We start from the raw sequence: 27,689 nt of genomic DNA, 5'->3' as shown, positions 1-27,689 counted from the left end.
TTAGATAGGCTGCAGCTGTAGTAGGGGTTCTTCAACCCCATACTTCCATTAGGGAAAAATGTTATTAGATTTAGTAATGAGCTAAATTTAGTTAAAATCCAAACACTGTGTGAACATTTATCTATTCGTGATCATGAGCACAATTCTGATCCTGATCACACACTTACGTGCAGCCTCCAGCTGGAAAGTCGGGAGAGATTCCCGCTGTCACTAGCAGAGCTTACCAGAACTTATTCAGCTCATTTAAATGGGCTCTCTCTCCCCCAAGGGAGTATGAACAGTGAATGAACAGTCGAGGCAAGTGCCCCACTGAAATTGGCCATTTCTTGCTTTTCCTTCTCGCACAAAAACTGAAGGAACAATAACGCATTGCCACATTATTGCAGAGCGTTTCATGTTACTCTTTCATCAGACCAATATTTTTGCTTTCAACTATGGATTAATCTCTGAAAATCTGTACTGCACCAAGAACTCCAAAAACCATTCAATCCTGTAACTCAATTACTCTCCAAAAATTGTTTTAAGAGTGAATAGATAATAAATGCAATGTCCATTAAAAAATGTGATATAACTGACGCAAAACTGTAGTTTTCCCCATGACAACTGCATCTCAATGGTTCTATCCTTCACACAAACCCATGATAATAGAATGAGATGTAGCTCTGAAATTGGACCCAGTGTAAGAGCATCAGGGTTGCACATGACACAACAGTTTTCAGCTTGTAGACAATAAAGCAGAGATACATAGTTTGGCACATATAATACCTACAAGTCTCTAATCCGATATAATCATTGAAAGGCAGAGACTACCAACACAAGGGGAGAGAATTCTCCTAATACCCACCCATGCATACTTCTGAGTGAACAATTGCCCACCATCTCATTTGCAGATGCTGAAAATGACGAGAGAACCATCATAAGCAGACTTGCAGTCTTGCATAGCACCTTATCATGTCCTAATGATGTCCCAGAGTGCCAATGAATGACATTAGTACAGTACTAACAGGACCTAAGAAGGTGAATCAGGGGAAAGCAAAATCATGTAGAAAGAGTCTGGCACTTTACTTAACAGTTCTCTCAAGAAGGATCTGGCATGTTTGTTAAGTGTGATATTGTCATTACTCTAAGGTCAATTTCAAATCAAAGGTAGCCACAACAATAGTCAGACTTGTGAGACACCTCGGAGCCAATGAAAAACCTAATGAGCCAATGTTCAAATGGACAAGATTCTACATCCTCATGTTTCATAAGTTTTCTGCTTCTAACCACCCTACCCACCCCCACACTTAGCTTAAAATATTTTCCTTCAGCCAATCTCTTTTAATCTATGTCTCCTGGTGACTCAACTGCCATTAGAAATAGAGTCCTTACCTACCCCCTCCGTCAAGGCCCCCTCACTATTTCATGCAGTTAAACTAAATCTTCCCTCAGCCTCCTCTATATCAAAGATAAAATCCCAAGCCAATCCAATCTTGAAGCTTGGCAAAGTAAGTGAAAAAAACAGAAAAATTAAGCATATGGGTTCAGTAAGAAGCCAATGGTAAAAAAAAGTGGTACGGGAAACCCTTTTTGCTTTCTAGGAAGGCTGAGAGATTTGAAAGAAGAGTGCAGTGTTAAAACAATGAGGCCAGAAAAGAACCACAGTGGTGAAAAAAAGTTTACTGTGGCGTGAAATGATTGTATCAACAATGCAGGCTTTGATCTCTCATGGAACTTTCAATCAAAATGCTTTTAGCTGCTAATGCACCATCTGCTCCTTGTATCAACAAAGCCGGTAAATCCCTTCTTCGATGTAGTTTGGGTTGTTGCCACCTAAAACTCAATGGAGCGGAAAGTGATTGCATAAACAAACTCCAATGGAGCAAGTGAAACTGACAGCCTCCTATCAAGTAAAGCAGTTCAAAAAGGCCAGACAGCAGCTGCTGCTCTTTTGAAGTTAAATGGGGATCTCCCTAGTAAATGCTGACAGCCTCCTGTCAATCAACACAGTTCAAAGAGGTTTTATAGGAACTGGGGCTTATGAGAGAAAACAGGGAGCTCTCCCCATTGAAACTGCCAGGTCCATTCAATCAAAGCAATGTAAAGAGGTCAGGCACCATATGGGGCCTATGAAATTAACCAAGGGCAATCTCTTTTGTAGAATGGAGTCCTGCTGAAGACTTCCGGGTGTTCAGGGGGCATGGATTTTAATGTGACCAGGTCACTTCAAAGGTTTTGAAGAACACACACAATAATGAAGATCTTAACCAGAATTGTGTCTGAATAATCATCCTGAGAGTGATTACCATGTTTTCCAGGGGAACAAGGAGAGGTCCAGCTATGCGAGCCCCATCCCAGGAAATGCCAACCCACCACCCCATCCCCCGAGTCAAACCCATCCCCCCAGCCTGCATCCTGCTTTGCAACCTGGAAGCAGCAGAGGGCCCATCGAAACAGGTGCAGGCTGAACTTACATCCTTGTTTCCCCCCCCACCACCCCTCAGAGTCCACTGCGTCAGGTCCTCCTCGCTTGTCAAGACCACAAGACTTCCATTGGGGGAGGGGATGGGGGAACATCGGGAGGCCAGAGAATAAGTCATCCAGCCTGCTAACTATATTAAAATGCATTTAAATCAGTTTCAATCAGATTCTCACCCTTCAGGATGAGAACCTGATTTTTATGGCCACAGCGGGGGGGGGAAGGAGGAAGAGACTCAGGACAGGATTGAAGCATGCAGGAATACCGAATTGATTAGCTTGCCCAATTGAATGGGCATTGGGATACCCAACTGGGCTAACAAACCTGGAGAATCACCCCTCCCCCACATATTATGATTCAGTTCAACGCACTGTTTGAAAGGGTCAATTTTTAAAATTCAATCATGGGACATGGGTATCGTTGGCTGGCCAGCATTTATTGCCCATCGCTCGTTGCCCTATTTGGTGGTGAGCTGCCTTCAAGAGCGATTGATACAACTGCGTAGCTTGCTAGTCTATTTCACAGGACAGCTGAATGCTGTGGCTCTGGAGTCACATGTAGGCCAGACCAGGTAACGACGGCAGATTTCCTTCCCTAAAGGACATGGGTTTTTTCCGACAATCAACAATGGTTTCATGGTCATCAGTAGATTCTTAATTCCAGATTTTTTTTATTATTGAATTCAAATTCTATCATCTGCCGTGGCAGGATTCGAATCTGGGACCCCAGAACATTAGTTGAGTTTCTGGATCAATAGTCTAGCAATAATACCACTAGGCCATCGCCTCCTCCTCATGAACCACCCAAGATTCCAAGAGATGGACTTCAATGGGATGCAACAGAGACTGTCCAAAGTAAACTGTTAATGGGCAAAATGATAGATGACCAGTGGAACATATTCAATAAAGAATTTTTGATACAGAACCAATTTATATCCCTATGGGGCACGAGCTCTACTTCTCAAAAAAACCATGAATGACTAAAGAGACAAGCGAGAACATAAGACTAAAAGAAAAAGCAAAGTGCAAAACAAACACACAGATCCTGACAAGTGAAAAAGATATGAGGTGGGGTGTTCCATGCAAATAGAGGCAGCCCACCATTGGCCTGCAGCAGGATCTACTGGTTCCATCATTGTCAACAGGTTTCCTGTTGAATGCATCCCTAACCATGAGGAAACCTACAGCGAGGGTGCGCCATCGGTGGGACCGGAAGAACCCACTGACGAGAACAGCCAGAAAATTCCAGCCATGAAGAACACAAAGGGTGACTAAATACAGAGTAAGAGCTACAAATTGTAATAAAAAACGAAACTTGAAGGAGATGTGAAAATCAACACAATCTTTTACAACTTTAGGAAAAAGAAGTTGGTTGGGGTCAATATGGGTCCCTTGAAAACTAATAATGATATTGTCAATGAAACAACAAAATGGCACACATGCTGATAATTACTTTGTGTCAGTTTTTACTTAAAGAGTTCAGAATGCCGGAAATCTCAAAGAAACTAATATTGGATCAGAGACAGAAACCAATATTCCCTGTAAGCTGGACAGGTCTGCAGTTTAACAACAGTTCAACAAACAAGCCATGTACAGCAAAGACAAAGTAACAGGAGCATTGATAGGCAACCAGTTAAATTTATTTAATTCTTTCACAGGATATGGGCTTTGCTGGCTCGGCCGGCATTTATTGCCTATCTCTAATTGCCCCCGAGGAGATGGTGGTGTGCTACCTTCTTGAACCGCTGCAGTCCATGCGGTATTGATACACACTGTGATATAGTTAAGTGGTTGCACATTGCTTTAAGAGCTGATCACATGATTTGATAGCGATTTCATTAGGGTGTTACAGAAGCTGTTTTCAGTTAGTACTATGTACAGACAAGACCTCGTGGAATCAATTTGTTGTTGTTAGCTTGAATCTGTGTGTGCAAACTACGTATTTTCTTTTTGTGTAAAACTCACAGTCCCTAATATACAGAACCTAATATACAGACATTACAGAAAGAAAACTGGCGACAAGTAAGGATTTTGTCTCACCGAGAACATTGAGAAACGATCCCAAGTAGTCAAAGAAAATTGTGGGTCCTCACATTTCGAATATTAGAAGACTGGGGAGAAGCACCAACAGGATTATGAATTGAAGTGTCAGTGCAGGAAGGCCAAGTAAGAAAAAAGATCTCTGTGTGATTTTAAAAGAGGGTTTTTTTCTGATCAGAGAAGGGTGAGACTCCAAACAATATTTGATTTATTATTGTCACATATATCAGTATACAGTGAAAAGTATTGTTTTTGCATGCTATACAGACAAAGCATAACATTCTTAGACAAGGAAAGGAGAGAGTGCAGAATGTAGTGTTACAGTCATAACAAGGGTGTAGAGAAAAATCAATTTAGTGCGAGGTAGGTCCATTCAAAAGTCTGATGGCAGCAGGAAAGAAGCTGTTCTTGAGTCGGTTGGTACGTGACCTCAGACTTTTGTATCTTTTTCCCAACGGAAGAAGATGGAAGGGAGTATGTCCGGGATGCGTCGGGTCCTTGATTATGCTGGCTGCTTTTCCGTGGCAGCAGGAAGTGTAGACAGAGTCAGTGGATGGGAGGTTGGTTTGAGTGATGGACTGGGCTTCATTCACGACCCTTTGCAGTTTCTAGTGGTCTTGGGCAGAGCAGGAAACACACCCAAGCTGTGATACAACGAGAAAGAATGCTTTCTATGGTGCATCTGTAAATGTTGGTGAGAGTCGTAGCTGACATGTTAAATTTCCTTAATCTTCTGTGAAAGTAGAGGCGTTGGTGGGTATTTTTAACTATAGTGTCATCATGGGGGTCATGATGTGGAGATGCCGGCGTTGGACTGGGGTAAACACAGTAAGAAGTTTAACAACACCAGGTTAAAGTCCAACAGGTTTATTTGGTAGCAAAAGCCACACAAGCTTTCGAGGCTCTGAGCCCCTTCTTCAGGTGAGTGGGAATTCTGTTCACAAACAGAACTTATAAAGACACAGACTCAATTTACATGAATAATGGTTGGAATGCGAATACTTACAACTAATCCAGTCTTTAAGAAACAAAACAATGGGAGTGGAGAGAGCATCAAGACAGGCTAAAAAGATGTGTATTGTCAATACACATCTTTGTAGCCTGTCTTGATGCTCTCTCCACTCCCATTGTTTTGTTTCTTAAAGACTGGATTAGTTGTAAGTATTCGCATTCCAACCATTATTCATGTAAATTGAGTGTGTGTCTTTATAAGTTCTGTTTGTGAACAGAATTCCCACTCACCTGAAGAAGGGGCTCAGAGCCTCGAAAGCTTGTGTGGCTTTTGCTACCAAATAAACCTGTTGGACTTTAACCTGGTGTTGTTAAACTTCTTATCATGGGGGTAACCAGGACAGGTTGTTGGTGATCTGGACACTTAAAAACTTGAAGCTCCTGACCATTTCTACTTCATCCCCATTGATGTAGACAGAGGCATGTTCTCCACGACGCTTCCTGATGTTGATGACAATCTCCTTCATTTTGTTGACATTGTGGGAGGAATTATTGTCGATTGCACCAGTTCACCAGATTCTCTATCCCTTTCCTGTACTCTGTCTCATCATTGTTTGAGATCCGACCCACTACGGTGGTGTCATCAGCAAACTTGAAAATCGAGTTGGAGGGGAATTTTGCCACACAGTCATAGGTGTATAAAGAGTATAGGAGGGGGCCGAGGACACAGCCTTGTGGGGCACCGGTGTTGAGGATGATATTTGAAAAGAAGAGTTGCTCCACTGTATGGCTGGGTCGATTTGAAAGAAAAAATATATCAAGTCAACGGTCTCTAGGGTAAAACAAGAAGTACTGGGAAGGGGAATAAAAAATAAACGGAGCATTCTTGAGAAGTGACTGCCTGCAAGAGAAATGGTGGGCCAATTAGGATCCATGTGCCCTTTTAATTATGAAAATGAATCATGGAGTTCCTATGCAGAGCGCTTTCAGCACTTTATGCAAGTGAATAAAATTGTAAACAAGTTGCTTGTAACAGCTTTTCACAATCCCATAGAAGTAAAGCTTTCAATTTGCTCTGGAGCTTGGATGATCCAACAAAGCCAGGAACCAAAACTTATGATGCCTTGACAAATATCCTTGAAGAGCACTATTCTTCAAAGCCATTGATCATCGCAGAACAATTCGGGTTCCATAGAAGAAGGCGAAAGCAATGCTCAGTTTTTGGCAACCATAAAAAGGCTGGCACAACATTGTGAGTTTGGTGAGTCATTAGAAGATATTCTTCGAGATTATCTAATTTGTGGTCTCCAAAATGAGGCTAGCCAAAGAAGATTGCTTACTGAACATGCTTTGACTTTAAAGACAGCAATAGAAATCATAGTGTCGATGGAACTGGCTGATAAAGAGGCTGCACAATTTGGTGCGGGAGTGAAGATCCACAAGTTGAGAACAGCTCATAAGAATTCAAAACACCAACAAGCATGTCACAGATCGCCAAAATGGAGCACTGAACGAGGGAACACTGGAGCAAGGATAGTCAATGCAAGAATTGTGGCAAAATGGGTCACATTAAAAAAGCTTGTTGGGCTAGACCAGCATCTCCCCAAAAAGAATATTCAGAAGAAGAATCTGGGTACCTTCAGGATGAAGAACAAATTTATTTATAACATGTGGAAAGGTTCCATCAGAATGAAAAATAGCAAATATGACCCCTCAATTGAAGAAGGGAAAGAGGCAGGAAACAGGAAATGGTAGGCCAGTTACCTTGACATCTTTTGAAGGGAAAGGTGCTAGAATCGATCATTAAGATGGTCATTGTTGGACACTTAGAAAGACTCAAGATAATCAGGAAGAGTTAGCATGGGATGTGAAAGGTAAATCATTTTTAACCAATTTATTGGAGTGTATTTGGAGTTCCAGAAGGCATTTGATAAGGTGTCACATCAAATATTATTGCAGAAAATAATAATTCATGGTGTGAGATACAATAATTAACATGGATAGAAGATTGGCTGGCTGGCAGAAAACAGTGAGTATACACAAGTGGGTCTTTTTCTGATTGGCAGGATATGAGGAATCGAGTCCTGCATGGTCAACGCAGTGCAAGGAGATGGTCTGGGGAAGAATAACCAGTTTGCGACAGGTAGGGACAGAGCGTGCAATCAAAAGAATGCACTAACAAATCGGGTCCATATAAAGGTTAGCATAAAGACACTTTACCTAAATGCACGTAGCATTCGAAACAAAGTGAATGAGTTGATGGCACAAATCAATACAAATGGGTATGATCTAGTGGCCATTACAGAAACGTGGTTGCAGGGTGACCAGGACTGGGAACTGAATATCCAGGGGTAGACATTTCGGAAGGATAGACAGGAAGGAAAAGGAGGTGGGGTAGCTCTGTTAATTAAAGATAACATCAGGACGGTAGTGAGAGACGATATAGGCTCTAAAGAGCAGAGTGTGGAATCGTTGTGGGTGGAGATAAGGAATAATAAGGGGAGAAAGTCACTGGTGGGCGTGGTCTAAAGGCCCCCAGATAATAACTTTGAGGTGGGTCGGGCTATAAACAAGCCAATAATGAATGCGTGCAAAAACGGAACAGCAATAATCATGGGGGATTTTAACCTGCATATTGATTGGTTGACTCAAGTCGGACGCGGTGGACTTGAGGAAGAGTTTTTAGAATGCTGTCGGGATAGTTTCCTCGAACAGTATGTTACAGGACCTACGAGGGAGCGAGCTATCTTGGATCTGGTCCTGTGTAGTGAGACAGGTAAAATTAATGATCTTCTTGTGAGGGATCCTCTTGGAATGAGTGATCACAATATGGTTGAATTTCTAATACAAATGGAGGGAGAGAAAGTAGGGTGCCAAACCAGTGTCCTCTGCTTGAACAGAGGGGAGTACAATAGGATGAGGGCAGAATTAGCTAATGTAGACTGGGAGCGCAGACTAGTTGGTCGGACAGCTGAGCAACAGTGGCGGATTTTTAAGGAGATTTTTCTCAGTACTCAGCAAAACTTTATTCCTGTGATAAAAAAGGAATGTAAGAAACGGGATAACCAGCCGTGGATAACTAAGGAAATAAAGGAGAGTATTAAATTAAAAACCAATGCGTACAGAGTGGCCAAAACTAGTGGGGAATTAGAAGATTGGGAAAGCTTTCAAAAACAACAAAGAACTACTAAGAAAGCGATAAAGAAAGGAAAGATAGATTATGAAACTAAACTAGCACAAAATATAAAAACTGATAGTAAAAGTTTATACAAATATATAAAAAGGAAAAGAGTAGCTAAAGTAAATGTTGGACCCTTAGAAGACGAGAAGGGGGATTTAACAATGGGAAACGAGGAAATGGCCGAGGCCTTAAACAAGTTTTTTGTGTCGGGCTTCATGGTAGAGGACACAAATAGCTTACCAAAAATTGATGGTCGTGGGACTGTCGAGGTCGAGGTCCTTAAAACGATTACTATTACTAAAGAGGTAGTGCTTGGTGGGCTAATGGGACTAAAGGTAGACAAGTCCCCGGGCCCGGATGGAATGCATCCCAGGGTACTGAAAGAAATGGCAAAAGTAATAGCGGATGCATTGGTTGTAATTTATCAAAATTCGCTGGACTCTGGGGAAGTGCCAGCTGATTGGAAAACAGCTAATGTGACGCCACTGTTTAAAAAAGGAGGTAGACAAAAGGTGGGTAACTACAGGCCGGTTAGCTTAACGTCTGTAGTTGGGAAATTGCTGGAATCCATCATTAAAGAAGAAATAGCAGGAGACCTGGAAAAAAATGGTTTGATCAAACAGACGCAGCATGGATTCATGAAGGGAAAGTCGTGTTTGACGAATTTACTGGATTTTTATGAAGATGTAACGAGTGCGGTTGACAGAAGGGAACCGGTGGATGTGGTGTTTTTGGATTTCCAGAAGGCATTCGATAAGGTGCCTCACAAAAGGTTGCTGCAGAAGATTAGCGTACACGGAGTTGGGGGGAAAGTGTTAGCGTGGATTGAGGATTGGCTATCTAACAGGAAGCAGAGAGTTGGAATAAATGGGTGCTTTTCTGGTTGGCAGTTGGTGACTAGTGGCGTGCCTCAGGGATCGGTGCTGGGGCCTCGACTGTTGACCATATACATAGACGATCTGGAGGAGGGGACCGAGCGTAGGGTGACAAAGTTTGCGGATGATACAAAGATGAGTGGGAAAGCGAATTGCGTGGAAGATGCGGAAAGTCTGAAGAGAGATTTGGATAGGCTAAGTGAGTGGGCGAGGATCTGGCAGATGAAGTATGACATTGACAAGCGTGAGGTTATCCACTTTGGAAGGAGTAATAGTAAAATGGACTATTATTTAAATGGTGAAAAATTACAACATGCTACTGTGCAGAGGGACCTGGGAGTCCTTGTGCATGAATCGCAAAAACTCAGTTTGCAGGTGCAGCAGGTGATCAGGAAGGCAAATGGAATGTTGGCCTTTATCGCGAAGGGGATGGAGTATAAAAGCAGGGAGGTCTTGCTGCAATTGTATAAGGTACTGGTGAGGCCGCAACTGGAGTACTGTGTGCAATTTTGGTCCCCTTATTTGCGGAAGGATGTATTGGCCTTGGAGGGAGTACAGAGAAGGTTCACCAGGTTGATACCGGAGATGAGGGGGTTAGCTTATGAGGAGAGATTGAGTAGATTGGGCCTGTACTCGTTGGAGTTTAGAAGGCTGAGGGGAGATCTTATAGAGACATATAAGATAATGAAGGGGCTAGACAGGGTAGAGGCAGAGAGATTCTTTCCACTTAGAAAGGAAACAAGAACTCGAGGACACAGCCTCAAAATAAGGGGGAGTCAGTTTAGGACAGAGTTGAGGAGGAACTTCTTCTCTCAGAGGGTAGTGAATCTCTGGAATTCTCTGCCCATTGAAGCAGTGCAGGCTACCTCGTTAAATATGTTTAAGTCACAGGTAGATAGATTTCTGATCAATAAGGGAATTAAGGGTTATGGGGAGTGGGGGGGGTAAGTGGAACTAAACCACTATCAGATCAGCCATGATCTTATTGAATGGCGGGGCAGGCTCGAGGGGCTAGATGGCCTACTCCTGCTCCTTAAGAACTTAAGACGAACTTAAGGCCTTAATGCTTACGCGGAATTTGGATGTAGTTGCGGTGACAGAGACATGGTTAAAAGGACAGGACTGGCAGCTCAATATTCCGGGGTATAAGTGTTTTAGGCGAGACAGAGGAGGGGCTAAAAAAGGTGGGGGAGTAGCGGTATTAGTTAAGGAGCATATTACAGCGGTGCAGAGGGTGGACAATTTAGAGGGGTCATGTAATGAGTCGCTGTGGGTGGAGCTCAGAAACAGGAAAGGTGCAATCACTATGCTGGGGGTATACTACAGGCCACCCAACAGCCCACGGGAAGTGGAGGAACGGATATGCCAGGAGATTCTGGATATGTGCAGAAAAAATAGGGTTGTTGTAGTGGGAGACTTCAATTTCCCTGGTATAGACTGGAAAGTGCTTAGGGCTGGGGGTCTGGACGGGGAGGAATTTGTAAAATGCGCACTGGAAGGTTCTTTGGAACAGTATGTAGATAGCTCAACTAGAGAGGGGGCTATACTGGATCTAGTTCTGGGAAATGAGCCCGGTCAGGTCGTCAAAGTTTCGGTAGGGGAACATGTGGCAAATAGTGACCACAACTCTGTTAACTTTAGGACAGTAATGGACAAGGACGTGTGTTGTCCTAAAGGTAGGGTGCTAAATTGGGGGAAGGCTAACTATAGCCGGATTAGGCAGGAATTGGTGGCCGTTGATTGGGAGAGGCTGTTCGGGGGTAAGTCCACGTCTGGCATGTGGGAGTCTTTTAAGGAACAGTTGATAAGGCTGCAGGACAGGCATGTGCTTGTAAAAAGGAAGGATAGGAAAGGTGGGATTCGAGAGCCGTGGATAACCAGGGAAATTGAGGATCTGATCAAAGAAAAGAGAGGCGTACGTTAGGTCCAGGCAACTGAAAACAGATGCAGCTCTGGAGGAATACAGAGGGAGTAGGAAAGAACTCAAACGGGGAGTTAGAAGGGCAAAAAGAGGTCACAAAATGTTCTTGGCAGACAGGATTAAGGAGAATCACAAGGCATTTTATTCATATGTTAGGAACAAAAGAGTTGTCAGGGAAAAAGTTGGACCTCTCAGGGACAAAGGAGGGGAATTATGCTTAGAACCCAAGGGAATAGGGGAGATCCTAAATGAATACTTTGCATCGGTATTCACAAAGGAGGGACTTGTTGACTGGGAGTGTCTCAGAGGGAGGTGTTGACCCGTTAGAGAGAATCTCCATTACAAGGGAGGAAGTGTTAGGTTTTTTAGGTAACATTAAAACTGACAAATCCCCAGGGCCTGATGGCATCTATCCTAGACTGCTCAGGGAGACAAGAGATGTAATTGCTGGGCCTCTGACAGAAATCTTTGTCTCTTCATTGGACACAGGTGAGGTACCTGAGGATTGGAGGATAGCGAATGTGGTACCGTTATTTAAGAAGGGTAGCAGGGATAACCCAGGTAATTATCGGCCAGTGAGCTTGACGTCCGTGGTAGGGAAGTTGTTGGAGAGGATTCTGAGAGACAGGATGTATGTGCATTTAGAACGGAACAATCTCATTAGTGACAGACAGCATGGTTTTGTAAGAGGGAGGTCGTGCCTTACAGATTTGGTGGAGTTTTTTGAGGAAGTGACAAAAACGGTTGACGAAGGAAGGGCCATGGATGTCGTCTATATGGATTTCAGTAAGGCATTTGACAAAGTCCCTCATGGCAGGTTGGTTAAGAAGGTTAAGGCTCATGGGATACAAGGAGAGGTGGCTAGATGGGTAGAAAACTGGCTTGGCCACAGGAGACAGAGGGTAACAGTCGAAGGGTCTTTTTCCGGCTGGAGGTCTGTGACCAGTGGTATTCCGCAGGGCTCTGTACTGGGACCTCTGCTATTTGTGATATATACAAATGATTTGGAAGAAGGTGTAACTGGTGTTATCAGCAAGTTTGCGGATTACACGAAGATGGCTGGACTTGCGGATAGCGATGAACATTGTCGGACAATACAGCAGGATATAGATAGGCTGGAAAATTGGGCGGAGAAATGGCAGCTGGAATTTAATCCGGATAAATGCGAAGTGATGCATTTTGGAAGAGCTAATGTAGGGGGGAGTTATACAATAAATAGCAGAGCCATCAAGAGTATAGAAACACAGATGGACCTAGGTGTGCAAATCCACAAATCCTTGAAGGTGGCAGCACAGGTGGAGAAGGTGGTGAAGAAGGCATATGGTATGCTTGCCTTTATAGGACGGGGTACAGATTTTAAAAGCTGGAGTCTGATGTTGCAGCTGTATAGAACGCTGGTTAGGCCACATTTGGAGTACTGCGTCCAGTTCTGGTCGCCGCACTACCAGAAGGACGTGGAGGCTTTAGAGAGAGTGCAAAGAAGGTTTACCAGGATGTTGCCTGGTATGGAGGGTCTTAGCTACGAGGAGAGATTGGGTAAACTGGGCTTGTTCTCCCTGGAAAGACGGAGAATGAGGGGAGACCTAATAGAGGTGTACAAAATTATGAAGGGTATAGATAGGGTGAACAGTGGGAAGCTTTTTCCCAGGTCAGAGGTGAAGATCACGAGGGGTCACGGGCTCAAGGTGAGAAGGGCGAGGTATAACTCAGATATCAGAGGGACGTTTTTTACACAGAGAGTGGTGGGGGCCTGGAATGCGCTGCCAAGTAGGGTGGTGGAGGCAGACACGCTGGCATAGTTTAAGACTTACCTGGATAGTCACATGAGCAGTCTGGGAATGGAGGGATACAAACGAATGGTCCAATTGGACCAAGGAGCGGCACAGGCCTGGAGGGCCGAAGGGCCTGTTTCCTGTGCTGTATTGTTTTTTGTTCCTATTTCTTATGTTCTTATGTCTGTGCTGGGGCCTCAACATTTTACAATTGATATCAATGACAGAAAGGCATGATAGCTAACTTTACAGATGACACGAATATCAGTATAAAATTATGTTGTGAAGTGGACATAAAGAAGTTGCAGATGGATACAGATAGGTTGAGTGGGCAAAAAATTTGAAAGATGGAATATAATGTGGGAAAATGTGAAGCTGTTCAATTTGGCAGGAAGAATAAAAAGGCAGAGTATTACATAAACACAGGTGACTTCAAAATTCTGAGATGCAGAGTCACAAAAGGTTAGTATGTAGATACAGCAGTTAAGGCTAATAGAATGTTATGCTTTATTACAAGTGGAATAGAACATAAAAGTATGTTATGCTTCAATTATACAGGGCATTACTGAGACAACATCTTGCCAGTTGTGTGCATTTTTGTTCTCCTTATTTAAAGGAGGATGTAAATTCATTCGAGATGGCTCAGAGGAGGTTTACTAGATTGATACCTGGAATGAGTGGGTTGTCTTTTTCAGAATGGTTGGACAGATTGGGCTTGTTTCAACATGAGTTTAGAAGAGTGAGGGGGTGACCTGATTGAAGTATATAAGATCCTGAATGGTCTTAGCAAGGTGGATGTGGAAAGGATTTTTCCTTTTGTGGGTGAGTCCAGAACTATGGGGCAATGTTTTAAAATTAGAGGTCACCTGTTAAGGACAGAGATGAGGAGAATTTTGTTTCTCAGAGGGGGTAGATGGGAATGTAGAATTTGAAACACAAGCAGATCAGCAACGATCTTATTGAATGGGGAGCAGGCTTGAAGGGTTGAATGGCCTGCTTCTGCTCCTATTTCATATGTTCATATGCTTTCACTGTTTGGCGTGAAAGTAGTCCAGTATTGTAGCTTCACCAGGTTGACACCTAATTTTTAGGTATGCCCAGTACTGCTTCTGGCATGTCTTGCCGCACTTTTCATTGAACCAGGATTGCTCCCCTGACTTGATGATAATGGTGGAATGGGAAATATGCGATGTCATGAGGTTGGATATTCCTACCAATACTGTCATGGACAGATAACAGGTAAACTAGTGAGGATGAGGTCAAGTAGGTTTTCCATCTTGGTTGTCCCCTCAGCGCCTGCCACAGACCCAGTCTAGCAGCTTTAGGACTACCGAGCCACTCTTGGTGGTGGACATTGAAGTCCCCCACCCAGAGCTTATTCTGCGCTCTTGCCACCCTCAGTGGTAATCAGCAGGAGGTTTCCCTGCTCATGTTTGTCTTGATGCCATGAGACTTCATGAGTCAATGTTGAGAGTTCCAAACACAATTCCCTCCTGATTGTATACTACTGTGCAGCCATCTCTGGTGGGTGTGTCCTGTTGGTGGCTCAGGACATACCCAGTGATGGTGATGTCTGGGACTATGTCTGTCGATGCTGGAAGTTGTTATTTAACTGGTCTATGGGACACTCTCCTAATTTTAGCATAAGACTCTAGACGTTAGTAAGATACTGCAGAGTCTATAGGGCTGGGCATCCTGCTGTCGTTTCTGGTGCCCAGGTCAATGCCTGGTGATCAATCTGGTTTCATTCCTTTTCGTACATTTTCTAGCAGTATGATACAACTAAGTGGGTTACTAGGCCATTTCAGAGGGCATTGAAGAGTCACATGTAGGCTGTAATTTTTAAATTACAGATTTATTAACTGAATTAAAATTCTATCAGCTGCTGTGGTGGGATTTGAACCCATGTCCCCGGAGCATTAGCCTAGGCCTCGCGATTATTGTCTGGTGACATTACCATGATGCCACCGCCTTCCATGTAGCAAAATAAAAATAATCAAAATTATGGCAAAATAGAGCAACAAACCTGTAGGACCAGATGGCTTCCATCCCAGGGTTTTAAAGGAAGTAAAGGAGAACAATGTAGATGCCCAAACTATAATATCTTCCAAAGTGTTCTTGATTTGGGAATCATTCCTCTAGATTGGAAAATTGTACATTTTCCTATTTTTTAAGAAACGTGACAAGGGCATTACAGACCAGTTAGCCTAACACTTGTTGTCCAGAAATTTTTAGAGTCTTTATAAGGATAGGGTGATTGATCACCTTGAAAGTTTTCAGCTGCTCAGAGCGAGCCAGCATGCAAGTGCAGTTCATGCCTGATTGAATTTTTTGTAAGAGCTGCCTAACATAATGGGCAGGACAATTTCTATGGATGTTATTTATATAGACTTCCAGAAGGCATTGAATAAAGTCCCTCATAAGGGACTGTCACGTGAAGCAAAGTTCATGAGCTCCTAGTTAGGAAATTGGCTGAGCAGCAGGAGACAAGAGAAATTGCTTTCCATAAAACTGTGAAACAGCAAGAAAGCAATATGTTCAGAAGAAAGGAGGAAAGAAGAAACTGGGATAAAAAGAAAATCAATCGTGGATTTAACTATCTTCAAGAAAGAAGGGATAAAAATAAAATTGGCATGGAAGATGAGCAGAAAACAAGATGAGCAAATGACAGTTTCTTGCATCAGCTATTTTGACAGGATCTGTTTGTGTATGATGTAACGGGTGAAGCTACAGAGTAGTCACAGTTGTCCTTTCTAAAAGTTTTCAAATAAAATGAAGATGTTCTGCATGCATAGCATTCCAAATTTAGACACAACAAAAAAGAAAGATTAACAACAGGGAAATACGACAACCAAAGTACAAACAACAATACATACATCTCTTACATTTTTTTGTATCTATTTAGATAATTGTCAGGATGATGTGCATTGTCTGCAGATTACAAAGATATGCATCATGCTGCAGCTAAGCAGCAAAAAAACTTTGAAAGGTCAGGTCACTCACTATTGAAAACTGCTACAATGTCATAAACAATGCAATTTTACTGTGAATTGCGGCAGTAGTTAAGATGCTACAATTGGCTTCAGTACCCGTACACTAAAGAGGCTTAGGTCAGCCTAGGTTCCTGCTCTTAATGGCTAGCTAGTGGTTCGATTAACATTATGGAAGTTGCTTAAGGAAGTTGAGCAATAACAGATATGAGCTATGACGACCACCAGAACTGAAAGTTTTCCCAACACTCATCATGGCAGGCTCAAACATGAAGAATGTCCATTTCGTTGATAAACTGAAAGATTTCAATTGTTCATGGAACTGTACTCCAGCAATATCAAGTATTCTTAAGGGGAGGATGTGGAAAATAGGAAAAAATACATTATTTTATATCAATGAAGTACAATGGAGCATGTTCAAAGCTCAATAAGAATTTTTTTTTATTTGTTTATGGGATCCGGACATTGCTGTCAAAGCCATCAAATATTGTCCATCCCTAATTGCCCTTGAAAAGGTAGTGGTGAGCTGTCATCTTGAATCGCTTCCATGTGGTGTGGGCACATCAACAGTGATGTTATGGGAGATATGGCAGACATATTAGTTGTGCCCGTGATTTTTCACATTACTGTTCTCTGAAACACTGCCAGTGCAGGAGACCTTAGCTGATAAATTATTTCTGGACATTTTAATGCAACTTCCAATGGTTGGTTATAAACGGATATCAGCAAAGTGCAAATAAGTCACTTGTTTGCCTTTTGGCTGCACATGATGAATAGAAATAGACATAGAACAGTACAGCACAGTACAGGCCCTTCGGCCCTCGATGTTGTGCCGAGCTTTGTCCGAAACCAAGATCAAGCTATCCCACTTCCTATCATTCTGGTGTGCTCCATGTGCCTATCCAATAACCGCTTGAAAGTTCCTAAAGTGTCCGACCCCACTATCACAGCAGGCAGTCCATTCCACACCCCAACCACTCTCTGAGTAAAGAACCTACCTCGGACATCCCTCCTATATCTCCCACCATGAACCTTATAGTTATGCCCCTTAGGAACAGTTACATCCACCCGAGGAAATTTTTCCTCAACAGAAATTCAACATGGTCCTTTCAGGATGGCAGGGTATAACGAACGTACGGGAACATCGAATGCCCTGCCCCAAATGACCGGTCCCATATCCACAGTGGATTCATATCGGCTTGCCCTGCAAGAAAGCAGCCGAAAGACACGGCCTCGAGTGGGCATTTAGGCTGGAATTTTACTGCCTCGCAGAACGGAATTCTTCATTGGCCTCGGGCGGGATTTTACGAGCCTTCCCCGAGCAAGGTGGTAAAATCCCCACCCTTAAGACTCAGGCAGAGGGACACTGAGTGTTTTAACAAAATTGTCGAGATAGCAAAGGATCCTTGGCATTAAAAAACTGATAGGACTTTTAATATCACACTAGGGCAATTACAACTCCATCACCCACACCGCCCCCACCCCAACCTAGCTACCCCAGGAAAACACGAATTGCTTTTGCCAGATCAGGCAGGACATGGTGTTAAAAAGTTTTGCGGAAGCATATTGCTCATAACCCAAATATTAACCCAACAGGACTGCAATGAGGTATTACCACTTAAGTAGATTTCTAGTTATTAGACAGGATTGGAACTGGTGCAGCAAACAGACTGAAAAATCTAAATCCCAAAGTCGGACATTAGCTTTTTATTCCCTGTTTTTCAAAAAAAAACAAGTAACATTTCGGGAACTGGCTTTTCCCCTAAAGATTCCTGAGAACTTTCTTTAAATTTTAGGAGAGAAAAAATTATATATAAGCAAAACAAAATTGCAAACTAAAACACTGTCAAATGCTCCCAGAGTTACTCCTAATCTAAAAATACGAAACATATATTTTTGGTCTTTTTATCCTGTTTTGATGGAAGAACGGTTCAACTCTTCTTTCGATTTCAGACTTTTCTATACCTTGGAAAAGAATTTCTAGGACTGTGTCAACAATATTTGGAATCAAATCTTTTTTTAAAAATCAATTATCGGAACAGTTAGTTTCAGATTGCCCGGCTTCTCCGAGTTTTACTTGCTTCAAACAAAATGTCAGCAAAGTGCGATGGAGAATGAGCAGCTACCCTTCACAATTTGTCTCCTTTTGTCAATATAAACGCTGCAATAAAGCACAGCAAAAAAAAACACTTTGCAGTTTTTGGTGACTTATCGTTACCACATCCACAGTCTCCCTTCATCGGACAGGGTCTGGGAGAAAGTAAACAAATATTGATGAAGCGGAACCATATATTTAAGGATTCAATCTAAAATAATATGCAGAAATTAATCTAGAAGTAAGTATTGATGGTATTTCTGATCAAATGCTTAATGTGTCTGTCAATTGTCCAATGGTTATTTACTATTTTAAACAAAACTGGAATAAAATAGTTCAAAAGAAATGAGAAATGTTGCACTAAAGAATTACATTTTTATGCTCACTATTTTGGCTGTAGCTTTGTAAAAAGCCTTCAATTCGGTGAAGTGTTTATACTGTTGCCCTTTAGATACTTCTACCCTGATGTGAATAAAATTGTCATCCACAAAATGACAATGGGTTAATAAAATGAGAAAGGCCTGGTAAACAAATGTATCACACTTCTCTTTTTCTAAAAAACAGCATCTGGTGAATTTTGAAATGATGGTAGTTGCTGGTTTTGAGGGTAGGAGGGGTGGGGATGTAGATGACAGGACACCAATGCTAAATAAGTCTCAATATTGACTTTGCTGGGAGAGAAAACTGATGCAAGAATTGTTCATAAGTCACTGTCACATAGATCCCAGAAGCTGGTGCAAAACATTTGGTAGAAGGCAGGAGAGCAGGATGGCCAGTCAAACTGTCAAATGCGGGTTCTCAAAGATCAGAGAGATGTTTGTGACTGGGAAGACAATAGGAGGTTAGATACCATCAAGAAAATTTAAATAAAAATAGTTTGGGTGGAAATAAAGAAACAATGTTTGGTTTGAGAAAAAAATTGTAAATAATGAAGCAATGCTACTTTAAAAGGTTACTCTAAATAACTTGAAGGACACAGATGGTAAACTATGATATAATGTCTGTCAAAACATCTCAATTTTATAACTGTATCAAGTTCAGTTAATGTTTACTTAAAATCAAATTTAGAACAGTACCACATATGGTACTCTTCTATATTTCAAGAGTTTACTCCATAACAGCCACCTATCCACTGAAGAAAACATGAACAACCCATTTTTGTTAGAAATAAGTATACAGAAGGCTAAATCACAATTAAATAGGGATTCTTACATCCAATATTACTGTTCATTTTTATAGTTCTAAAGGTGGAAAAGGATTGGATTCCCTGAGCCTTGGGAAAAGCTTAACAATTGGATATCAGGTATAAATCTGGTTGGCTACTCGAGCATGGAAATATCTCAATAAACAATTCCACAGCATTCCTACTACAGGTTCAAGTATGAATTTGTAGTTGCAGCAGAACTTAAGCCAATAAAAAAAAAGCTAATGCAAATACATTCTGGGGTAGGCAAAAATATTGCAGTTATAACTGCTGAACTTAGCAGCTCAAGAGTTTTTTAAATTCTTTTCCCTTCCTTATGTTTTTCTCTTCCTTCCAGTGTGTGTGTGTGTGTGTGTGTGTGCACGCGCACCGAGCAAGCGTGAAAACGAGAGAAAATTGCACCCATTTTTTCGGCCAGTTCTCAGATGCAATCTTATGGTACTTAGTGCAAAAAAGAGGCAAAGTGCGATTCACGGGGGTGGAGATGGAACACTATTTGCGTGCTCCATCTCTCCATCTCAGCCAGCTGCTCACTGAAATCTCTCTAACTCCCCACTCGCTGCCCCCATTTCCCACACCACCCGCCCCCCACCCCGGCCCCCCTTCCCCCCAACCCCAGCGATTGCTGCCCCGGCTATCCCCAATTGCAGACTGCGCAGCTGCTCCCTGCCTTCCCTTTGACCTTACCCTTTCAGGCCCTGTCCCTCCCTTTAGCATTGTCCACAAGGCATCGGGCAGTGCCAGAGTGCCCAGTGAGTAGTGCCAGGGTGACACTGTCAGGGTGCCAGGCTGGCACTGCCCAAGAGGCAATGCCACCCCTGCCCCCGACTAACTGGGGTGTCCTCAATGGCCTCTGGTCCCACCAGCGAGGCCATCACATCAGGTTCCTGTTGGTGGGGACAATACGCGACTCTCGCTGGTGAGGACCTCCACCAGCGAGGCCGTTAAGGCAAGTGAACCTGGACGATTGCGTCATGGGCTCACTTATAATATTTAAATATGAATTTAAATATTGAAATCAGCAAATCACGTCAGCAATCCAATTTCGGTAAGACCGCGGGAGGCGAGAAACTGGGCACGAGCCTGATTTTTCATCTCTCGCAATCTTACCAGCTCGCCACCCGCACACCTCCCATCAACCAGCGTGATGAGCTGGTAAGATCAACCCCTTATGTTTTTTTTCTTCCTTCCATGGTGTGTGTGTGTGTGTGTGACCCTCCAATCTATCAGCCTTATCGGCAAGTAATTAAGAGTCATAGAGGTTTACAGCATGGAAACAGGCCCTTTGGCCCAACTTGTCCATGCCGCCCTTTTTTTTAAACCCCTAAGCTAGTCCCAAATTGCCCGCATTTGGCCCATATCCCTCTGTGACTTTTAGAACAGCCTCAATGTGCTCACAGCTTTAGACTGCAGCAAATACAGCAACCTAACATCTAGCCTAACAGTACTAGAATTTATATAGTACTTTTGATAGTGAAACTGGCCACATGCTTCATGAATATTAAGAGAGAACAAACACTAAGCCAAAGAGACATTGGAAAAGATAGCTGGAGGTGTTCACAGCATAGGGCTTAAGTGGGTGAAGGCACAATGGGCAATAGTGGAGCGATGTGAGGGAGAATACACAAGAGGCCAGGCCAGATTTAGAAGAATGGAGATTTCAAAAAGAGCTGAAGAAAATTATACAAGTAAATGCAAGGATGAGAACTTTAGAATTTGAGGGTTTGGGTGTCCAAGACTTGGTGCCAGATAGGTTATGGGCGAGTAAGTTGAATTAGATGAAGTTTACAGAGGGTGGAGTGTTGGGAAGCCAACCAGGACAGCACTGAAACACTTGAGTCTGGAGTTGTCAAAGGTATGGATGAGGTCTCAGCAGCAAATAAGCCAAGAATAGAAGCAGACAATATTACCAGGAAGGCTGTCTTTTTGATGAAGAATATATGGAGGGCACCAAAGATGGATCGTTTGGCAGCTGTGCAAGGCAGGAAGAAAATCCACTGCTGAAGATGTCATGGCTAAATTAAATAGGTAGAATGTAACTAAATGCAGGCAGTCCCAATTGGTAGAAGCAGATACGGTCGCGACTTTTAAGGGGCATCTTGACAAATACAAGAATAGGATGAGAATAGAGGGATATTGTCCCCGTATGAGTCAGGGGTTTTAGCTCAGTCAGGCAGCATGGTCGGTGCAGGCCTGGAGGGCTGAAGGGCCTCTTCCAGTGCTGTAATTTTCTTTGTTCTTTGTTGTCTTTTGAATACGAGTCACTGACGTGGGCTTTGCTGGTACGAGTTGCATCTGGGAGACTCAAGTTGAGCGTACTGACTTTCCAAGGACACTGCAATCTGGTGTGACCTGTTAGAAAGCTAGGAATAACTTGGGACTGGTTCTTGTAATGCAAAAGACCTGGAGGAAGAGAATAAATAAACTGGAGACTAGAGAAAACAGATTCAAGAAGATGATTGGTGGTGGAAAAAAGAAACCGTGAGTTATAACTGATTAAACTAGCCATGTCGCTGTGGTGCATACTAAACTTCTAGATCAGAAACAGAACTATAATGGCAAAAACAGCATAGACGCATTTCAAACAGCAAATGGTACAGCAACATTATTGAGTACTTAGTTAAGATTTTCAATTTAAAATTGGTGGACAACACAGCTGTAACCGATTTTGTGCTTATCCAATGATCACCTGTGCAGTTACTGTTTTTAGCAGTTCACTTTTGTTATGATCCCAGATAACTGGATGGGAAGATCCCAGAATGGAACCCTGGCTCAAAAGACTAACTTTTACATTTTTTTAGAAAATGTAGAGGGAACAGAATCACAGGACTGCTAATTAGTTAAGAAAAAAATTATTAAACTTGAAAAGTATAGCTTATGATACAACACTCCTTCACTCCCCACTTAGCTTCACAAATATATACAGATGTTAAGGTTCATATGGGTCACAAAGTATAATTCAGGCTATAATGGTCTCAGTAACACACAGTCCCTTTAAACACACAGGTTGGCTGTGGTGAGATACACTCCACTCGGAACCCAAGTGAACTTCTTCGGATTTCTCCTCAAAATCCCCCCAGATGATTTGTATACTGTGGGCTAACTTATCTCATTGAACTTTGACTTCCATGAGTGATTCCAAATTCCGACACATTTTCAAATCTTTTTTTAAACAGTGTTTTCCCTCAGCTGCTTCCATCAAAGATTCACTTTAGGGTTCTGAGGTCCAGCCACCAATTTCCACAATTTTCAAATAATGTCCCACAGACCTTAGGAGATATCTTTCTGGCCACTCACGATCCAATACCTTTTCAACTCTCTGTGACTTTACTGAAGAGCAATCTGTTCGGATTCCCAGTCTCCTATGTTCCGTTAACTCTAGACTTCTTGGATACTTCTCTTCATTTCTCTAGTTGTGGCTCTTCAGATCTCTGCACTTGCTTTCTTAAACATAACTCTGTGGTATGGCTTTTCAGCTGACACATTCCCTCTCTAGCCTTCTAAACCAACTGCTTCTGGAAAAGCTGTGAGAGTTGCCTTCTCTCTCACTACCCATCTACAATTGCCCTGGCATCCAGTTAAACTAAGAACAAAGGAAATCTATTCCCTCTGGAAAGTGGCCGGTGGTTACTAAGCGATGACTTTATGCTTCTGCTAACTTTTATTTATTTTTCACACCGTAACCTCTCTAAGCACAATAGAAGCAGAGTTAGAACCGAAACCAAAACTCCCACACATATAAACACCTTTGTCTCGTATCAATCTAACTACAGGTTTACCTTCCTTACACAGAAACACTGAATAAAACCCACTTAAAACTATATCTTATTTCCAATATTTACCAATTCAAATAGAAATCCCTTAAAACTAGATTTGTTTTTGTGACATCTAGTTAGTCAACAATAATGCAAAACCTGTTTACTTACCCCTCCCTATCACATAACATTGAGACCACTTTTAGAGCCCTAATGAATGCCAAATTAGGTTAACATTGAACCGGGCATTCAATTTGCTTTCTTACTCAATGTTGAAACTTGAGAAGCTAGTTAAAGTTTAAGAGTTCTATTATCAAGTTATCTAAATGAAGGTTAAGATGTTTCACAGAAAGCCACCATTCGGTCACCCCAAAAGAAAAACACCATTATTCAATAGCAATTACCATTTGTAATTTCCTCCCCAAAGGAGGAAAACCAAAAATTAGCTGCTAGATTGAAGGCGGCTGAAAGTGTAACAAACTATATTCTATCTTTCTCCCTACCACACAACATATCCAGCTACAAGAGCAGATGGGCAAGGCTCTGGGAAGTGCATGTGTAGGAATCAGTTGACAACTGAATCAGTCTTATTTGTGGTACATTGCAGGTTACAGTAGCCTGTCAACGCACACTGCCTGTGATCACTGAAAAAGATTGGGGAGGTATTGGATGGCTACCTCAAGATCTATATTTCAGCACATGACTGCCTTCAGGAAAGCAGTACATGAGAAAATAGTTGAAGGAAAGAGTTAATTAATTTCTATTTTATCTGTTTAATTTGTTCACTTAAATATTTATAACAAGCATTCAAAGCAGTGGTCTGAGATTGTGCAGAGTTGTTTTAATTTAAGTTTTGAAATGCAGCCAGTGAAGATTAAGAGAATCTTTCAGCATTGCATTATAATAGGTTATATACTGTGTCTTCTTTGGAATATACCTACTGTAAAAAAACAATTCCTTATTGGGTTAAAAAATGTGAGACGGTAACATAGCTTTTACATCACTCAAATGAATGCCATAACTACATGTTTCCTTTTTTTGCTGTGTATTTTTTTTACTCTGTGAGAAAGTGCATTTATGAGGCTAATCTTTGCAGATACACTGAAAAGGAATAGACAGATGTTTGTAAAGTTTATCTGATTGGTGTGCTTCATCTCACCCAAAAATAAAAGTTTCACTGAATGAATGTAAACTCACCAAATATGGAAACATTATATGCTCACAATAAGAAATTGCCAGGCATTACGGGAAAACATTTTTGCTAATTAACCCAACAATTTAAAATTGCAGGATTAATTTTGACATCTTTAGCAAATTACATATCTTGCATATCTTGCCTATTGCCAAAGAAAATCCATAAAAGATCTTCACTAGTAAAAAGACTTTGCAGAGCTTTGCTGGGAAAACAATTAGCTGTGCATCAAAAGAACATAGAGGTCCAAAGTTCATGTTTAATCCTGGATCTTGGCTGAATTTACTTTTTCAACCGAGGGAATATTAAGAATGCTCCAATTGGTATCAGTAAGCCCTAACCATGGAAAGGAAATTCATCTGTTGTTAATACTTTGGACCGTTATCCAGCAACTTCTGTTAGAATGCATTAAGTATGTGAATATCATAGGATTAGCTTTAGCAGCGCTGTCTTAGATGACTGAATAGCCTACCAAGTTACACAGTCAAGGTTCTTAAATTAAATTGCCAATTGGAGGAGATAGCAAAAGCTGCTACTGGGCTAGAACATAACAAAAGGCAATGATCTTCAGAAAAAAGCCGAAAGGGGCAGCACATGAGGTCACTATGTCCACAACATATGTGCATCAGACTCTCTAGCCCTCACCCCTTACTCATTGCCCGTGTGCATACATAATAACCTGTGCACCCCACCAACTCCAGTGGCCTTGCTCACGTGAGAATAGTATTTGTATATGTACCTCATTCTAGCATTTGTATAAGTAATACAGTGACTATAGATATATAATCATTGTAAAAGAGCTACAATACTCAAATACAGAAACTGGGTCAGATTTTGGTGGAATCGTGAAGAGTCAAAGGACTTAAGAATGGTGGATGTTGGAAGTCCTGCTGCCATTTTTACCAAAATGGGGGGAGCAGGATGTGACTCTCACACATTTGAACTCAGTGTTGATAAGGATTGTAGAACTGTCAAACTGTCAAGTTATTTAATGGCCAGTCTTTTTTAAAAAATGAATTTAAAAAAACTTGTTTGTGACCTGTGAAATTTGAAAAAAGTACGTTCTAGCAGTTTCAATAGTTATTTGCCGACGCAACCCTTAGTGCTATCATATTATTATTAATACTTGGCTGCCATAGTCTCCAACTGGCATCCAAGGACAACAAAACCCAACTTCATTCAATCGCATTATATACAAAATATTAAAAAGTATTGGAAAAAACACTATCTTAACAACTTAAGGGCACTCGTAGGTTATCTTATTTCATATTATTATAATCTTATACCTGCAAAATAATTTGGTTTCTAAACTCCTGATGGCTCAACCCAAAACATCAACCTACCAACAAAAGCACCTAGCTGCTCAGTTAAATTTCCTTTGAATCTTTTTACTTCTACTGCAAGCATATGGTTCATATCTGAGGTTGACACCAAGACCCTGTGATATATCTAGCCAATTTTGGAATGACAAGGCTATTTTAAAAGCAAAATACTCTATCTCACCAGTTAACTCTTTCTGCTTGGATTGAAATGTTGTATCACTTGATGTTTGATTCTCATAAGTGATCTGTGAGGCAAGAAAGAAAAGCAAATGCATTATTGTCATGATTCCAGACTCTTTAGATATTTTTCCATTAAAAACTTAAGATAAAGTAAATTTTAATGTTTGTTTGTGGCGCAAGCCAGCCTGATATCCAAATGCTTAGACACATAGGCAGTTGGATGGGGAGTTGTTTTATACAGGACTTGAACAATGACCAGTTCTTCAGCAATGCTTGGTCATTCAAGGAGACATCTGACACCTTACAAGTGACAAATATCTTGGGCAAAATTTCCCCCCCAAATTTCTGAGTGTCATAATGGCGAGAAAACAGGAGTCTCCTCTCCGGTCTTTCCGGTGTGCACTGGATCGCAATCTTTCAACACTCAAGTCACTTTTCTGGACAGTTGGGAGCTTTGATCCAGTATGGGGGGGGAGGGGGGTGCTAAAGACAGCAGTGAAATCAGCTTCAAAGCACTCTGGCGCCATTTTGTTGGACACCCTGACATGCCGGTAAATTGGCCACCTCCCCCTCTTCATCAGTAGCATGTTCTCCCCCCACATCGACACGGGTCATCCGCATCAGGGCCCTCCTGCTAGGTCCCCTGGTGGACCCCCAACATGACCCCCCCCCCCCCCCCCCCACCCCTCGTGGATCCCCGACATGCACCTCACCTCACCCATCATCACCTCTTCATGACGCCCCTGCATAGGCACCTGCCATAGCCACTCTGTCACAGCCCCCACGCACACCCCACCCCCACTCAGACCCTACCACCTTGATGTTGCCTTGGCACACTGTGCCCGAATGGCACTGCTAGTGTGCCAGGTGGGCACTGCCCAGCCATGTCTCCAACCGCCCAGAGGCTTCAATGGCGTCTGATCCCTCTGGCATAGCCATGGCGCCTGGTCTCAACTAGTGGAGACCAGTCATGATTCACGCTGGCAGGAAGCATCCGGGAGGGGGGTGGGGTGGGGAAGTAGCTGTGCCGTATGCCCTAATCATATGCAAATCCAGTCAATCTGGTGCTAATAAGCTTTGTGCCCTTTCTGGGTATGAAGCAGTTCTCGTCAATTAAAAGGAGTTGGGAAGCTAGCAATCCGATTTGCACCATTCCCAGCTCGCCATGATAATCAACAGGTATGGCGAGGTGGCAAGATCTTTGAGTCTTTGAAGGGAAACTTTCTAGTCATCAACTCAAGCATTAAAAGTGAGGAAAGCAGCAGAGGCTGTGACAGGATTATCAAGAAGCAGCAAGACTTCAAGTGTGGAATTTCTATACTGTTCAAAGTGAGTTTATATTTTTGAATTAAGAAATGAGTCTGGCAAAGTCGGCTAGCATACTCTTTATTCTTTCCATAATTTTTTTTCTGTTATAGCATGCAAACGGAACTTGAACTGATTATGCCAAGTGACTTTGTCATGTTTTATTTGTGTTAACTGTGAAATAAAACAGTTTATGAACCAAACAATACCTTGTTTAGTGTTAACTCAATCTGTCTTTAGAAAGATTAAAGGATTGCATGTGCTTGAGAGGCAAAAGCCCAGCTCAGATTAGAATGGAGTTTCCTCGTTACCTCCTGGGATTTTCAACAGTTCTAGCAAATACAGGATAGTAGGAGTTAACTTGCAAAATGGCAACCAGAGCTAGAACCTACTGACACCACTGAACTATAAAGATACCACAAACACTTCCTTGACATCTCTGTTGTCAT

The 27,689-nt window shown here is 42.1% G+C and overlaps 1 protein-coding gene and 1 long non-coding RNA gene across 3 annotated transcripts in view; one reads left to right on the top strand and one right to left on the bottom strand.

The window, feature by feature from the left end:
- The window catches only part of smtnb (smoothelin b), a 347,775-nt gene that overhangs the window by 120,424 nt on the left and 199,662 nt on the right, over nt 1-27,689 (bottom strand). For both annotated transcript variants that reach the window (XM_078227351.1, XM_078227352.1), the window contains exon 8: nt 25,937-26,000. In XM_078227351.1, the coding sequence (XP_078083477.1) occupies nt 25,937-26,000 (64 nt within the window). The remainder of the gene's footprint in view (nt 1-25,936; nt 26,001-27,689) is intronic.
- LOC144502927 (uncharacterized) overlaps nt 1-27,689 on the top strand; it is a 46,578-nt gene that overhangs the window by 1,546 nt on the left and 17,343 nt on the right. The gene's annotated exons all lie outside the window — the stretch shown is intronic.

This window comes from Mustelus asterias, chromosome 13, assembly GCF_964213995.1.
Source record: "Mustelus asterias chromosome 13, sMusAst1.hap1.1, whole genome shotgun sequence".
NCBI classification, from domain to species: Eukaryota; Metazoa; Chordata; class Chondrichthyes; order Carcharhiniformes; family Triakidae; genus Mustelus; species Mustelus asterias.
This window is presented reverse-complemented; position numbering and strand designations above follow the sequence as displayed.